Source organism: Labeo rohita, chromosome 15 (genome assembly GCF_022985175.1).
Source record: "Labeo rohita strain BAU-BD-2019 chromosome 15, IGBB_LRoh.1.0, whole genome shotgun sequence".
NCBI classification, from domain to species: Eukaryota; Metazoa; Chordata; class Actinopteri; order Cypriniformes; family Cyprinidae; genus Labeo; species Labeo rohita.
The window spans coordinates 23,376,629-23,392,507 of NC_066883.1; the positions used below are offsets into that span (position 1 = coordinate 23,376,629).

Genomic DNA, 15,879 nt, shown 5'->3' on the forward strand with positions numbered 1-15,879 from the left:
ACTGATCAGAACCTGTGTGCTGCAAAATTATGCATGAATGAAAGCCTTCGAAAACATAAAATACTTGTCCCAAAAGAAAAAGAGTGCTCAAAGACACCTAGCAGCCCTTTTATAACAGTTCTTGATTTTTTTTTTTAAAGTTAAAGTTCTGAAACAAAAAAGAGAATTACTAGCATTTATAAATAAATAAAAACATAATAAAAATAAATGAAATATAAAAATATCAGTGACTGGTTAAACTGTGCAGCAAAATTATGCAAGAATGAAAGTATAAAATACTCAAATCAGTAAAGTCCCAAAAGACAAGGAGTGCTCTAAGACAACCTGGCAGCTCATTTTATTCATAACAGTACTTAATAATAATAAAAACAGTACTTGATTTTTTTTTAAAGTGAAAATTTTGAATCATAAGAGAACTGATAGCATTTATAAATAAATGCAATTGAAAAAATTTAAAAGAAATATAAATTATTTATGTGCTTACAATAAACAGTAACAAAAACAAATTCTGATGCATAGACTAAATAAATAAATAAATAAATTTCACTTTAAAAGTGATTATTCTGAAACAAAGAGAACTGATAGCATTTTTAAATAAATAAATGCTATTGAAAGAATTTAAAAGGAGAAAGATAAATTATTAATGTGCTCACAATAGATAGATAATAAATAAATAAATAAATAAATAAATACTATTGAAAAAATGTATTCATGTGCTTACAATAAACAGTAACAATAAAAAATTCTGATGTATAGCAAATAAATAAATAAACAAATAAATAAATAAATACACACATACATACAATCAGTGACTGGTTAAATTGTGTGCAGCGAAAATATGCGTGAATGAAATCCTGCCAAAACATAAAATACTCAAATCACTCAAATACTCAAAAAGTCTCAAAAGAAAAGGACTGCTTAACGACACATAGCAGCCCATTTAATTCATAACAGTACTTAAAAATAAAATAAAAACAGTACTTGATTTTTTTAAAGTGAATATTCTGAAACAAAGACGAGAACAAATAGAATTTATGAACAAATAAATGCAATTGAAAGAATTTAAAAGAAAGATAAATTATTCACATGCTTACAATAAACAGTGACAAAAGGAAATCCTGATGCATAGCTGTAAATAAATAAATAAATAAATAACATCAGTGACTGGTTAAACTGTGTGCAGCAAGATTATGCATGAATGAAAGCCTGCTAACACTTAAAATAGTTCTACCAATAAAGTCCCAAAAGAAAAAGAGTGCTGAAAGACATTTAGCAGCTTATTTAATTCATAACAGTACTTAATAAAAATAAAAACAGTACTTGATTTTTTAAAAAAGTGAAAATTCTGAAACAAAAAAGAGAACCAATAGCATTTATAAATAAACAAAAGCTATTGGAAGAATTTAAAGGAAGGATAACTTATTCATGTCATGTGCTAACAATAAACAGTAACAAAAACTAATTCTGGTGCATAGCCAAATAAATAAATAAATACATAGAATCAGTGACTGGTGCAGCAAAATTATGCATTAATAAAAGCCTTCGAAAACAGAATTCCCAAAAGAAAAGAGTGCTCAAAGTCACCTAGGGTTCACACAATACTTTCATTCACAACGGTACTTAACAAAAATAAAAACAGTACTTGATTTTTTTTTTTAAGTGAAAATTCTGAAACAAAAAAGAGAACTAATAGCATTTATAAATAAATACATGCTATTGAAAGAATTAAATAGGGGAAGGATAAATTATTCATGTGATTACAATAAACAGTAATGAAAACTAATTCTGATCCATAGTAAAACACACACACACACACACACACACAAAGATGCATGGAAAACCAACAGCATTGTGGAGTGGGGAAATCCAGGAATAAAAAAACAACTGATTTTTAAAATAAAAATCAGTCCTTTATTGTGCTGATGCGGTAGTAGCAAAATGAAACATTTAAAAGTTAAAAAATGAAGTCGAAGTTGAATGAAGTTAATGGAGATTGATTCATTAAGCTATCAACCTGAACGTAAATTTCCACAATAGTTCTGCGTCGTTCAAGTGTTATAATTTCAAACATTTTTAAAATGTTAAATTCTACCACGACCATCTAACATAAATCAAATTCTTAATGTTAAATCAGAGATTATGCCACCTTATTTCCCTTTTATAATGTATGTATTCCGCTGTCTCGTCCGCGCTCTGCCGCCGGCACTATAGTATGCGCCATTAGGTGTCGCTACACCCGCAGCCTGCACTGCTTCTGGAGACGAACGCCAATCAGAGTCCATCCAGATTCTCAAGTGTCTGATCCATTCTAACACGCGGAGAGGGAGAGAGAAGGGGAGAAGGGTAAAGGACAAGGGACAAGGGACAACACGGAAGAAGCTGGGAACACCGGGGAAAGTTTACCTTTTAAAGAGGAATTGGGACGATTGGGGAATCTGTGGACAGGGGAATCCCGCAAGGGGAAAGTCAAGATCGGCAGGAGCATCAGACATGAATCCGAGGTGAGTTTGTGTTAATGCATGTATCGTGTGCGTTACCTGCGGCGCGTTCAGGTGTGCGCAGTGAACGCGTGCCAACATACTTACCTGATAGATTATGACAACCGGCGCTAGTGCTGCAGGCGTGTCTGGACAGCGGGAGATTTGACTTATTGTACTTTTAATCGGATTTTTAATACCACTTATCATGCTTCTAAAAATAAACAAACTCAATCCTGAATTTTGACATCAAAACAAAATACTTGTCAACTCGTCACCAACCAGAATAACTCCATTACGCATTTAGTTTCGTGTGCATAGCTGTTAAAAACAAAAATGACCAATAAACACTCTTAAAAATAAGATTCAGCAATGAACCCTCTCCTTATGAGAAAACGTTTTTGAACTGAATATGGTTATTTGCAGATTAAAAAAAAAGTTATTGACGTGACATTATACAGTACGTTCGTCAGATCAGTGTATTCTGTTTTTTTAAAGCACCAGTATACAGAAGCTTTTCCTAAAGAAGCAGAGAAAAAGTTAGCTTAGGTTCTACTTCAAACTTTGATTGTTTAGATACATTAAACTGCGTTCGCTGGGTCTACGTCAACAGGCCATGACATCTACACTGACATTCATAACTGATTTTAATATAAAGAATAATCGTGAGCCTTAATTTTCAGAATAAACAAACTAAATAGGCTAAATGAAAATGACATGTCTATTAAAAAAGGAAAACATATCTGAAAATTCCAATGTAGTAGTCAAGTCATATAACTTGCATACATTTTGACAGTTTTGTGTGATCATTTCTGCACCTTTTCTGTCTAAATATAGTGATTAAATTAATGTCTGTAAACACAGATAAAACTGATGCTACTACTAAATTAGCTCAAAATATTTTAAAACTCTTAATTTGGAAAACTTAACAATTATAATTAATTGTTTGATAATTGCATTACTAACAATATAAGTTCCTGTACAAAAAGTACTATTTACCTACAGGCACTTTTAATGATATTCTGAGAATACCACGGTAGTAGCATATTAAAAACATACTAACTGTATTAAATAAGATATTAGTTTCATCCAAAAGTCAATTTGTATTTGTGTGTAAACATTCACAGCAGGCAGGGATGTGCAGATCTATTATTTATTTTTCTTGATAACATTATAATGAACTCGATACAGAAGTTATGATCACCGTCATGTGCATTAAAGCAGTCAGCGTTCATAAAAACAGCTGCTCTTTAACGTACACTACGTTGTGATATACGCTAAAACCGCCTGTCTCTTTAAGAGAAGCGTCGATGTGTTGAGAAGTTCAAGTTGGGGTCACTGTAAGTTCCTGCCCTCGATTTTACCTTTTAGTTTTATTGTAGACTGACATCACACGAGGCGCTAAAACACTCGCGCAGCCCAGAAGCCCATTATCATCTCCAGTCGCGTTATTACATCCATGCAAAAATAGCCAAGGAAATTACAAAACATACAAAAAAACGAGGAAAACTGAAGCAGGAGTACGCACGTATTTTTATAGGAGGACCGAGTGAGTGAGCGAGAGAGATAGAGAGAGATAGAGGGGAGGAGGGAGAGAGAGAGAGAGAGAGTAAGAGGGAGGGTGAGCAACACGAAATTCATTGCAATTAATAATAAAAAAGAGTTGGCAGTCGTGCTCGGAAAACTGGCATGGTTTTTGGGAGGCTGGCAGTTCAAAGTTGAAACGTCAGAAATGACTCCAAAAGACTGTTGAGATGATCATTAAGGGAGACTTAGATCGGATGGCAGAAGAGATCGGGCATCCAGGTAACGTTCAATGCTCTTAACGTTTTAACTATTGCCTCTTTATCAACACTTTATTCATTTAGACGAATCCGAGCGTCTGTTTTAAAATCGTTTTTTGAATTGTCGGCGTATTTGCGTTTAGTTGTAAAAGTTAAAAAAATTAAAACCCGATTGTTTGCCTTTCCTTTTTTTGTTTTGTTTTGCACATTTTTGTATTATATGCTGCTATATCAACTCCAAGATTATTTTCAAAATGCACTTATGGGTGTTAGAAAAATGAAACGTTTTAAAATATTTAGAAATGCAAAGTTTTCATTTACTGTTTGTGAACAAGCGACTTCAGTATAAACAGGCAAGTTTATAATCGCATTATAAGTTCAAAAGTGTTGCTGGTGGTTGTGTGATTTCGTATGGCGGTGTGGTTATCACAGTGACGGGGCTCTCAGGCTTAATTGAGAATTCATGGTGTTTCACATGCGACTGATTTGACTTTAAAGAGAATGGTTAGATTTTAAACAAGGATATGTTGTGTTTTGCATGCAGATGCAGTCTGAACATAAATGAGAAGTTAAATTCAGCACGTTTAGAGAGTTTTAGATAGTCGGTGTCACTTACAGTAGCCTTTTTTAGAGGACACCCTGTTTAAACATTTCCACACGTTTACAAGACGAGCTCTGAATAACGTGATTTGTTCATAGAAAATGCACTGAGATAATTACACAGTTTTTCTTTTATAAACCGTCAAAGAAATATTTTTAAAAGACCATTAGGTAGTTATTTCATGCTATGATATTTATAGGTCATAATAGGCCTAACAGCACAATTTCTTTTTCACCTTAATTTAGAATTTTAATTAAAAGTGCAACATGCTCATAGCAACACTGTGTGTCTAGAAATGTCTGATTGTCTTTTTTCTGCTATATTATATCCAGGAGATTATTATCTTAGACTACAGAACATAAAACAGATATAGATGATGTGATATGTGGCTAGAATATTTCCAGCTCATCCCTGACCATGGAGGCCACATATAGGGGATGTTGAGCTGTCCTCCCAGCGGTATTTATGAATGAATATCCAGAGCTGCGTGTGCTGATGGAGCGCCCGAGAATACGAGCGCAATAGGACGAGCTGTGGAAGAGGAAGCTGCAGCGCATGATGTGCTCTTTTCCAAACTCTCACCTTTAAATTATACGCTAAAACGGTTGATAAACCTCAGGTGCTTTGCCGTTTGAGTTTAAACCACTTAAACATGGGTGCCAAGAGGTTTTGCGCATGTTCATTCACAAAACGATCATGTCTTTGCAAATAGTAAAACTTTAAATCTAAGTTGTAGGGAACACTTTTAAAGCACTAATTAAAATGTTTTATTTTAGTTTAATTTCTCGCACACGTGCCGCTGACTTAATGACAACTTTATTCTGCAATTAAATTAAAGGCCAGCATTTATTAAATTCTACATGTAGTAATAATTTATCTATATATGTTTTTCCCCTTTTTCTCACTGTCATTCCTTATCCTCAAAAATGAAAACAAACAAAATATCTAGACATCCCTCGTCTTTACAACGCCTAATACGCCAATTCAGCAAATTTAAAAGACGTGCTTTGTGACTGATCGACTGTTTATTCCTTAAAGGTACATTAGACTCAGTCAAAAGGGATAAATCTCAAAGGGAGGACGCTTTTGCGGTAAAAAGATGACAGACCGAGGGCGGAGAGAGAGAGAGGAAGTCTTAAGAACACGAGCAGACCCCTGCCTCACCCCTAAACCAGCAAAATGACAACAGAGACAAAACACAGGACTAATGAATACCAAAGCACCTAAAATATGACCCATCCACTGTCTTTAATCCAGTCTTGTACCATACCAAATATAGCAAATAGACCAAGCTGTCGCCTGCGCTGCACGGCCAAACAATTGATATTTTATTGAGCATTGATAGCTTGATTGATAGCAGATGAGTTCGTCCTATTAACGGTATTTATTCAGTCAAATCTTTTTAGATTAAATAACGGGTGTTTTATTAAAAGTTGAATCAAAACTCTTGAAGTTTTAGATTTAATGAGATATATTTAAGAACTAATTAATCTTTAAATGAGCTCAAATTCTCATGCAGACGCGCGTATTAAAGACGCGTAATGTAAATCCACAGGGTGACAGGCTTGAGAGGATGTAAGTGTTTACGCGTGAAGTTCAAACAGTCGTTTTAAAACATGATTTACGTCTTTCACCACTTCCTTTAAATTTTAACGCGTTGAACGTTTGATAGAATAAATGTTTTTTTTTTTTTTATTTCTGACTAATTGAGAGTTGATTTTCTTTCTTATATATAAAAAAAATAGGTGAAGGCTGAGCCACAGTTCTTAGTTTCCATTCCGTGTCGTTTGTTGTTTACATTTTCCTTGTATTTTGTCATCTTTATGCTTGTTGAAAGCAGCACATTTAGGACAGTACGGCACGAATCGCTATAAATCATGCGCTCAAACAGCGTGTGCTGCTTTCTCAGACTCTCACTAATGGAAAGACCACGAGCCAAAAATGGCTCTTCACCTTAAAATACACCTGTCAGTGGTGAGACGTGTCCGTGGGCAGCAGGGGAGGAGATAAAAGTTACACAACTTTAGTGCTTTTATTAAGACTGAGACTGTGAAGAGAGATGCGGACTGAGAGGAAATGTTGCGGGTGGTGTTTGTTTGGTTGAGATGCTCCATTGTTAAGGTAACTTTGCCTGCAACAGGCAATTAATAACATGTCAGCTGTTTGATTCTGTGCGTTAGCGAAGGTGTATCCTCTTTATATAATTACAAATGATGGGATGATACAATCAGTAAAAAAAAATCTTTAAATGACGCACGTTTGAATTATGAATTAGGAAAATTGTATTGAATATCCTGTAACTCAAGAGTGTTCAGGCTAACATAAACGGGAAGGTACAGGTGCACTGCAAACCAGAAAATGACCAGCTGCCGGCAATATTTCCACAAAAAGGAAATGATTCTGTTTTAGGCGTCACCTGGATCTGTGTTGATTTTGTTTCTACACAAATGTGTAAATGTTTTAGCACCGGGCTAAATGAATAGTTCCGACTCAAAAATGTACACAGATAATTGTTTTATAAATACATGTATACAGTAATTTGTTTTTATAGATGAACTTCAGTTCTGTCCATGTATGGTTTCTCTGCCTCACCAACTGTGTCTACTTCTTCTAGTGGAGAAGCCAAAATGACAAGCGCGTCTTCATGATTATGCGCAGCTGCATCTTTTTATATGAGACAGATGCAGATTTTATGTACATCACATTTTTACTGCTTTAATTTTTAATGAAGAGGAATAGTAGAAACCAGAATCTGATGTGTGCACAACCAGGGGGCGCATTATTGGGTGTTGGAGATCTGACCCCCTTAATTATAACTTGGGTAACTTGGATTTTATTTTTAATTATTTGCATTTAAGTATAGGCCTACATTCCAGCTGTATTATGGTTGAGCCCTTTTTTGGACAGTGCATCCAAAAAAACGAAACAATACAAAACTAAAATAAATAAATAAAAATAAAATAAATAGAAATACATAACTAAATAAACAAATAAAATAAAAATAAAACTCTAGGCTACTACCATTTATTAAAAATCTATTGTAGTTTTACACCCACGTTGGGTTTCCATGTTTTATGGGAACATTTCATAGGCGTAATGGTTTCTACCCCCTTACCTTAACCCTATAGCTAAACCTACTCATCGCAGGAAACTTTATGCAGTTTTAGATTTTCAAAAAACTTCATTCTGTATCATTTATAAGCTTGTTTCCTCTTGGGGACCAAAAATGTCTCTACAAAAGATTTTGGATATTGCCATCTTTGTGAGGACATTTTGTCCCCATAACTTAGGGTATACCTGAACACACACACACACACACACACACACACATTAGAAAATTCTTAAATGACGTTTTAATGTCTTAAATTCCAACGGACCAATCTAACCAGAACGAGACCAGTCTAACTACTGGGAGAAATTTCTTTTTAAAAACTTGAAACCCTAAAAAGTCACTGAATAGTTGACACTTTGTTAAACAATTTTCTTTTTATTGGCAGCTGTATGATTAAGTCTCATTCATGCTAGGAGCTGTGGTTGGTTTTTATAGGGAAGACTTGCATTGTTGGATTTAAGGGCTAATTAAATGGAAGCTTATGACTACAAACTACAGTATTCATCTAGGAGGATTATTTTATACAATGAAATAAACAATGAGAGGAGGAACTGATGTTAGGATGACTGTATTTATTTAGCTTCTTGTTTCCCATCAGTGAAACCATCCCCTGTGGGACCCTAACTATCCGTTTTATCTCATATACAGACCATCCTCGTGTAGTAGGGTTTAGACAATATTTTCTGGTAAATTTGTAATGTTTATTATGTTTGCATGACAGGAACTGTTGCATTCAGCTTAGAATTTAAACTTGGCATTGTTGGTTGAATGTTTATTTAGTATTTTGTAGGCATCCTCGGAGAAGTGATCTTTTGAAAAGGGTAATTTGTAACTCACACTTCTATACAGCAGAGTGTCCTGTCATGAATTTGCTGCATTTTTTTTGTCCCCGCTGGTTTATGCCTGCTGTTCATCACACTTGCAAAACCTTCAGTCTGACTTTGTTTAAAACTCCACACACCACCTCTGGAATTCTTTATCAGGAAGACAGCAATATGAAAACATGTTTATACTGGCATTTTTCCTCTGTCTTTTTTCTTTCTTTCTTTTTTTGTTAACTGCACTTCACTGTAAGTTTTAAACATGTGGGTTTGTGACTTGATAATGACAAAACCATCACAGTCTCACTCGGTCAGCTATAGCTCACTTTTATGGAGTTCTTCTGATGCTTGTTGTATTAAAGAAAAAGCAGAATTGTTTGCCCTCAATCCCCTACCTGAAAGTCTACAAAAATTTCAAAGAGTAAATGAAGAACTACATTCAGGATCAAGAAAATGCACACAACCTTAAGTGCTCCTTTTTATATCTTCAAGAGCTGCCAGTCAAGTTTTACAAGACAGTCCAACACAAACAGATCTGTCAGTAATGTGTGTTATATTTCAAAAGACAGCTATTTAAAAAAATTGGGAATAGGCATGGCCTTTTATTCCACAGTACTCAAATAAGTATGCGAAACTCAGCCGGTTTTCAATAAGCTTCTAAACGTTGTACTTTCGATTTGTCTGCAACAACTACTTAATTGTTCCATTTCTCCTCTGTTTCAGGTATTGGTCTGAAGTCGATGCTGGATGCCATGGAAGTCCCAAGTCATGCTAGGCACCTCCTCTTGCAGTTGAACACACAACGAACCAAAGGCTTCTTGTGTGATGTTATCATCGTGGTGCAGAATGCACTGTTCCGTGCTCACAAGAACATTCTGGCAGCCAGTAGCCTCTACCTTAAGTCTCTCGTCGTTCACGACAACCTCATCAATCTGGACCATGAGATGGTCAGTCCAGGTGTGTTTCGAGTCATTCTTGACTATATCTACACAGGACGCTTAAGCGAAGGTGACCCCACCTCTCCAACTGAGCCAAATTTAGGAGCTGTGCTGGCGGCCGCAAGTTATCTGCAGCTGCTGGATCTGGTGAGTCTATGCAAGAAGAAGCTGAAGAGAAACGGGAAGTACCATTTACGTCCCAACCCTGGGTTTCTACCTTACAAGATAGGCTCCAGTGGTGTGGGGGGAGGACGTTTTCGAATATCTACCCCTGTCATCCACTCCTGCCACCCTGGAGGAGTAGTTAGCACTCCTCGACCTACACCGTTAGAGGACCTGCCCCCACTCCCACTAGTGCCCCATGCCGGAGAAATTTATGCACCAGTTCCCACCCAGGGTCCACCACCTTACCCCCCAGCGAAGCAATCTCTGTCGCCCCAGTCAGGTATGCGCATGCCCTCTACTGACAGGAACTGCTCATCCGTCTACGGCCTTGACCTGTCCAAGAAAAGCCCAAGCTCCCAATCCCAGCTTCCTTCTGGTCACCCCCATCTGATCTCCTCACTCCACCCAGAAGAGGAGCCTGAAGTCGAGCTAGACCAAAGCACTAGTCCCCTGCTCAGTCCCAACGATGGCTCCCGAAAAATGGAGGCAGGACATCATGTGGGGTCTCTCACCCCACATCCTTTCCCTCTACCCAACCATCCTCTTGCGCCCCATCTTCCCCACCTGCACCGTCCGCAGGGCCAAGAACCTTACCCTTGCCCTCCCAGCCCAGAACCCATGGAGGACTCAAGAGAACAAGGCCGAGATGGGTCCAACATCTATCGGTGGGTGAAGAACGAGCCTTCCAACCCAGAGGACGAAGATGAGGAAGACGAAGAGGATGACAGTGGAGGAATGGGTGAGCAGGATAAAGAGAGACACCAGCACATGAACCACCATAAGAACAGCGAGGAAAAGCTGAACATGAACGAGCGGGGCTATGACAGAGGGACCTGCGATGACGGAGAGGATGAGAATGGGACTGGCAGTGAAGAGACGGGGAGCAGCGAGGGACGTCCGTCTCCCCCTGTTCCGGGCGGAAGATACCACATGCCGTTCGAGCCAGAGAGTTTCGGAGATAACTTGTATGTGTGCATCCCCTGCGACAAAGGCTTCCCCAGCTCAGAGCAGCTCAATGCCCATGTGGAAACTCATACTGAGGAGGAGCTAAACAATGGGAGTGAGCTGGACAACAGCAACAACAGCAACAGCAAACCCACCAATGCCCATGGACCTACAAGCTTGAACAGCTCTGGTGGCCTCCACAGCCCTTTCCTAGATAACAAATCGACGCAAAACCTCCATTCCATCGGCCTCGGGGAGATCATACGACCGTATCGCTGTTCGTCCTGTGACAAGTCTTACAAAGATCCCGCCACCCTGAGGCAACACGAGAAAACCCACTGGCTGACACGCCCATACCCCTGCAGCATCTGTGGCAAGAAGTTCACCCAGCGTGGTACCATGACACGCCACATGCGCAGCCATTTGGGCCTGAAACCCTTCGCCTGTGACGCCTGCGGCATGCGCTTTACTCGGCAGTACCGTCTGACAGAACACATGCGCATCCACTCCGGAGAGAAGCCCTACGAGTGCCAGGTGTGCGGGGGCAAGTTTGCTCAGCAGCGCAACCTCATCAGTCACATGAAGATGCACAGCAGCGGAACAGCTGGCGGAGGACTAACTCCTGACGGCAAGCTGAAGATAGACTTCTCCGAGGGGATTTATCCCCTGAGCAAGTACACAGCTGAGCATCTGGGTCTGAAGCAGGAGAAAACCTCAGACCTTCTCACAGCCTCCCAGCATCTGCTGGCTGACGCCAAAGCCATGGAGAGCCTCTACCCACTGTCAAAGCTGGCCGCAGAACACCTCGGCCTCACCCACAGCAAGATGGACATCCTGAACCAGCCACTGCCGCCCACTTCCCAGCAGCTCTCGGCAGAGTCCCGCACCATCGACCGCTACTCTCCCAGCTAGAGGGGGGAACCACTAACTATACTTTCCAAAGAGACATCACTGTATACCATTCACAGTATTCAACTCTCACCTCATCTTCATTTGAACCTGCACCTCAAAGAGTGGAGGCCAGAACGCGTTGGCCATCAAAGTGCACACAAACTGTGTTGAATTCTGAACGTGCCTTTCTTTGCAGATTTTGCAGTACGTGCATTTCTTAAAATTACTTTCCTACGAGGAGGAAACTGCTTTATTTATAACCTGTTTTGACCGTTGGACACTCAGACAATGCAGTATTTATATAAAAACAACTTCTTTTTTGTTCAATCACCGAGCCAAACAACCAATTGAAAACCAAAAAGAGATTGTTTTTATTTATTTTTCTTTTCATTTCCTTTTTTTGTATGTTGGAAAAGCCAAAGAGAAAATGTCAAATGTTACAGAAAAGAGAGTTGCAATCGTACCCTAAACCTGTGTAATAAGTATTACTGGTGTATATAGAATGAAAAAGCACATATGAACAATATTCAGGGCTTCTGTCCAGAATGGAGCGGGGAAATCTGGACGAAAGAAAAAGCCAAATCTGTGGGATTTTATAGTAATTGGAGGACTTTTTATAGACTATTTTTTCGGAGTACTGGATCACCTGTATCTGATTTTCCAGCTTTGTGAATGGCCCAGTTTTTTCCATACTAAAGGGAGCAACTAACTGAAGAAAGTGTTTGTTCCAGGACTTAGGTAAAGTGATCTAAGCTTTTCTCTGCATTGATGTAGTTATCCCCTTCAGCGTGGAATGAGAGTTCACAGAGAGTACCATTTAATTTTTTGATACCTTCAGGTGTATGGTCTCGAGCTATTTAGTGTCTTTGTTCCCTTTCCTTTCCTCCAACGCCAAGTGCCTTTAGCTTATTGAAAAAGAACTGCCCTGTGATCTCACAACTGGAATATCTTTGCGCATATTCCGATCATGATATAACAATCCATGTCCACGTGTTTCGGTCCATCTGGTGCGACAGACTAAGCATGGGTGGTGCCTTCGAAAACGCAGGAATATTTACAGCAGAGTCCATATGCTTCAGTCAACCCCTTTGAACGATCCTCTGCATGACTAGTTGTATAACAGTTCCAGCGAAGGCACTTTTTGTGTATGTAAACCAAACAGTGACATATTGTAAGTGATTGATTCGGCAACACCTTCAAGACCTTTCCTCATGTGAAATGTTTGAGAGGGCCTCCTCACCCCTATTATGGTGCAGTTAATTTCGAGCTAATGTGACGGCTTTAACCCCACGGTGCCTCGCGCACACACGTAGAGCCGCTAATGTGACAACCATCTGAACATGAGGAGCAGGGCTCTCTCTCTGAGATACTGTGAGCGCAGCTGGTCCACTCAGGGTAAGCCCTGTGAAATCTCAGATTTTCGAAGACTATCCTCGCTTGTCTGTCCCGCTGATGTTAGATTTTATGCCCGTTGACCAAGCCCTGTGATCTGAACGTACACCCTAATCCCACAGCTACCGCCATAAGCTGCACATACAACGATCAATGCTTCATTTCTTTCCAGCAACATAAAACGCAGTAGCCTTCCTTTTTGTAGTCTTCATCTGCTTCGCCTCTAAATAGTTGTTTTACAGTAAACGTAAATGATGAGATACGGCACCCCGCTGTTTTTACTCCAAAGACCGTGCTGACATTCTGTCTGTTCCTCTGCCAGACCTTAAGTGAAAAAATGTTCGTTAACCACTAGTTACAATTACAACCTCAGTTGGTGAATGTGAAAACTTAAACCACAAATGCACTGTGAAAGAACTAGTGAATCTGAAAGCTTTACAGCTTAGTGAATATTGAACATGTAATTTGGGACAAATTACCTGGGCTTTACTCTGTAGCATGTCTGCTATTCAAAGTGTTTCTTTTCTGTTCATTATTTTTCTTTTCTGAACTCTCCTAATCAAAGCAAACAGACGTTGGTGCTTACCTCAGGACTGAGCCTATCATAATGTGGGTTACACAATGCTTTAGCAATAGTTTAATACAAAAACACACGTAATTGCTCTCTATGTATTGTACATTAAAAATCAAGCACACTTTTTTTTGAAGGGATCTTATTGTTTTTAAACCTGTGGTTATTACACGATGCTAAAATGTCTTGTTTTCTGAAATGATTTTTTTTTTGTGTGATTAGCCTATGCAACTGTCCTATTTTTATATTACAGAAAATACTGTAGTTACACAATGATTGAATGGCTTAATTACCATAAAAGGCGAATTTGTAAATTAAAAACGATTTCTTGATAAAAAAAAAAATATATCAGCATGTTTTCTCTGTACACTTGAAGGTACTTGAAATTCAACAGCACAGTTTGAAACTCACACATGCACTAAAAGAAATGCCAGACAGCAAGTCCGATTACTGTTAACGTTATGCTGTATAAGAAATGTTGTGTGTTTATCAATAATTCGCCGCAATGATAAACACTTGGCCGAGTTGGTAAGGAGGGAAGCATAGTTTCTGAAGTTGATTGACCCATTTGTTCTGGGCGGGCCTGCAGAAACTTCAGCTGACCTTTTTGCCGAGAGGCAGGATTAGACTCCCAGTGAGGTTTTGTATACATGTACTATTAAACCACACGCATGAAACCAGCTTGTTTGGGGCGAGACAGATGCTGAAATTTCCCAACACTCTTAAGTGGACAGCCGAGATCCAGAAATTCCTCTCGACTTAATTTTGCAAAACACATGAAAACAGTCTGGGCACGGCGGTTTGTTTGTATCCAAACGAAACCCAGAGCGTAAACGGAATACAAATCTTCTGACTCGAGGCATAGAACAATATTACAGCTATCATAACAGTTAAAACTTTGACCGCAGACATATTAATACGGGCTGAGGAGATGTGACAGGCCGTTTGAAGTGGATTTCGGTGGTGGGAAAATAAATCTCACACTCCCCTTCTCCACCATTCATTAGCTCGCTCTCATCGAAAATCTATCGCTCTCTCTTTCCTGCTCTCGGACAGACAAAACAAGAAAAAAAAAAAAAAAAGAAGAAATTTTCCACTTCAGTTCCAAAGGCGTAGAGAAAAGAAAACGAATTATTAAGAAGTGGCTCTAAGTTCAGTACTGCTCTGGGAAGGCAGAGGTGTGTGTGAGTCAGGGTCAGGGGGCAGGTGAGATGTTTGGTTGTGTTTTTCTACGCTCCAGCTATCTGAAACATACAAAAGTGCTTCTGTTAATGGAGCGCTTACAAAGGAGTAAAGTTGAGCTGGGGAAGTGAACTTTTGACTCTGTAGTAGCAGTGAGCAGGATGTTTGGTGTGGTTCTGCTCAAAAGCAGATAGGCCGATGATGATAGAGAGGGACAGAGAAAGCAACTGAGGGTGAGAGAGAACAGAGCAGGTTTGTCGGGTGGATTGCAGCCATTGTCTATCTATGGAAAAGTAGAGTGGAAACCTCCATCCTGGATTTGTGCTCCTCAAAGATGGTTCTTAAAGGAATATTCTGGGTTCAATACAAACTGATATAATGTTGATTACCTTAAAAATTGTTCTTGACACTTTTCTTTAAAAAAAATGCAAAAATCTGACGTAAATGGGGCAAATCTGTTTTCAAAGTAAAGCCACAAGATGTAAGCAATATGTGTGTTAACATGATTTTAATGTGAACAATCACTTACTAACCTTCTGTATAAAGCTATATTTTACAATTTTGTGGTTTGTTGCTTACAGAATGATTTAAGCAGCTTTACAACTCAAATATTACACAAGTTTTAACAATGTACACTGTAAAAAAACATTTTTTAAGTTGTAAATAAAAATTACTGGAGTATGTTTTACAAGAAAGTCTTTCCACTTTTTAAAATTTTTACTTTTTGTTCAATGAGTGACTTTTCTTTTTAATTACTTGTGACATTTACTAGCAATTTGTAAATTAAAATTGTTTCACCATCAATTTTCTTTCGGTGTAAGTGCTTTTATGACATTATAAATTATTAAAATAGATTACACATTGCTTTAAATTAAATCCTTCAAAAATTTGCCCCATTTACTTGTACTGCAAGTATATATATATATATATATACACTACCACTTAAAAGTTTGGGATCAGTATGACTTGTAATGTTTTTTAAAGAAGACTGCATTTATTT

At 38.5% G+C, this 15,879-nt stretch overlaps 1 protein-coding gene across 2 annotated transcripts; it reads left to right on the top strand.

Moving 5' to 3' along the window:
* The first annotated feature begins 2,279 nt into the window (after positions 1-2,279).
* Positions 2,280-14,789, top strand: hic1 (hypermethylated in cancer 1). Of its 2 annotated transcripts, none has more exons than XM_051128690.1 (2): positions 2,280-2,501; positions 9,519-14,789. In XM_051128690.1, the coding sequence occupies exon 2, from the start codon at positions 9,536-9,538 to the stop codon at positions 11,753-11,755; it is 2,220 nt and encodes a 739-aa protein (XP_050984647.1). In that variant the 5' UTR covers positions 2,280-2,501; positions 9,519-9,535; the 3' UTR covers positions 11,756-14,789. The 2 variants fall into 2 exon arrangements, with proteins under 2 accessions (XP_050984647.1, XP_050984646.1); XM_051128689.1 differs by lacking the exon at positions 2,280-2,501 and adding an exon at positions 3,852-4,283.
* Positions 14,790-15,879: the final 1,090 nt, after the last annotated feature.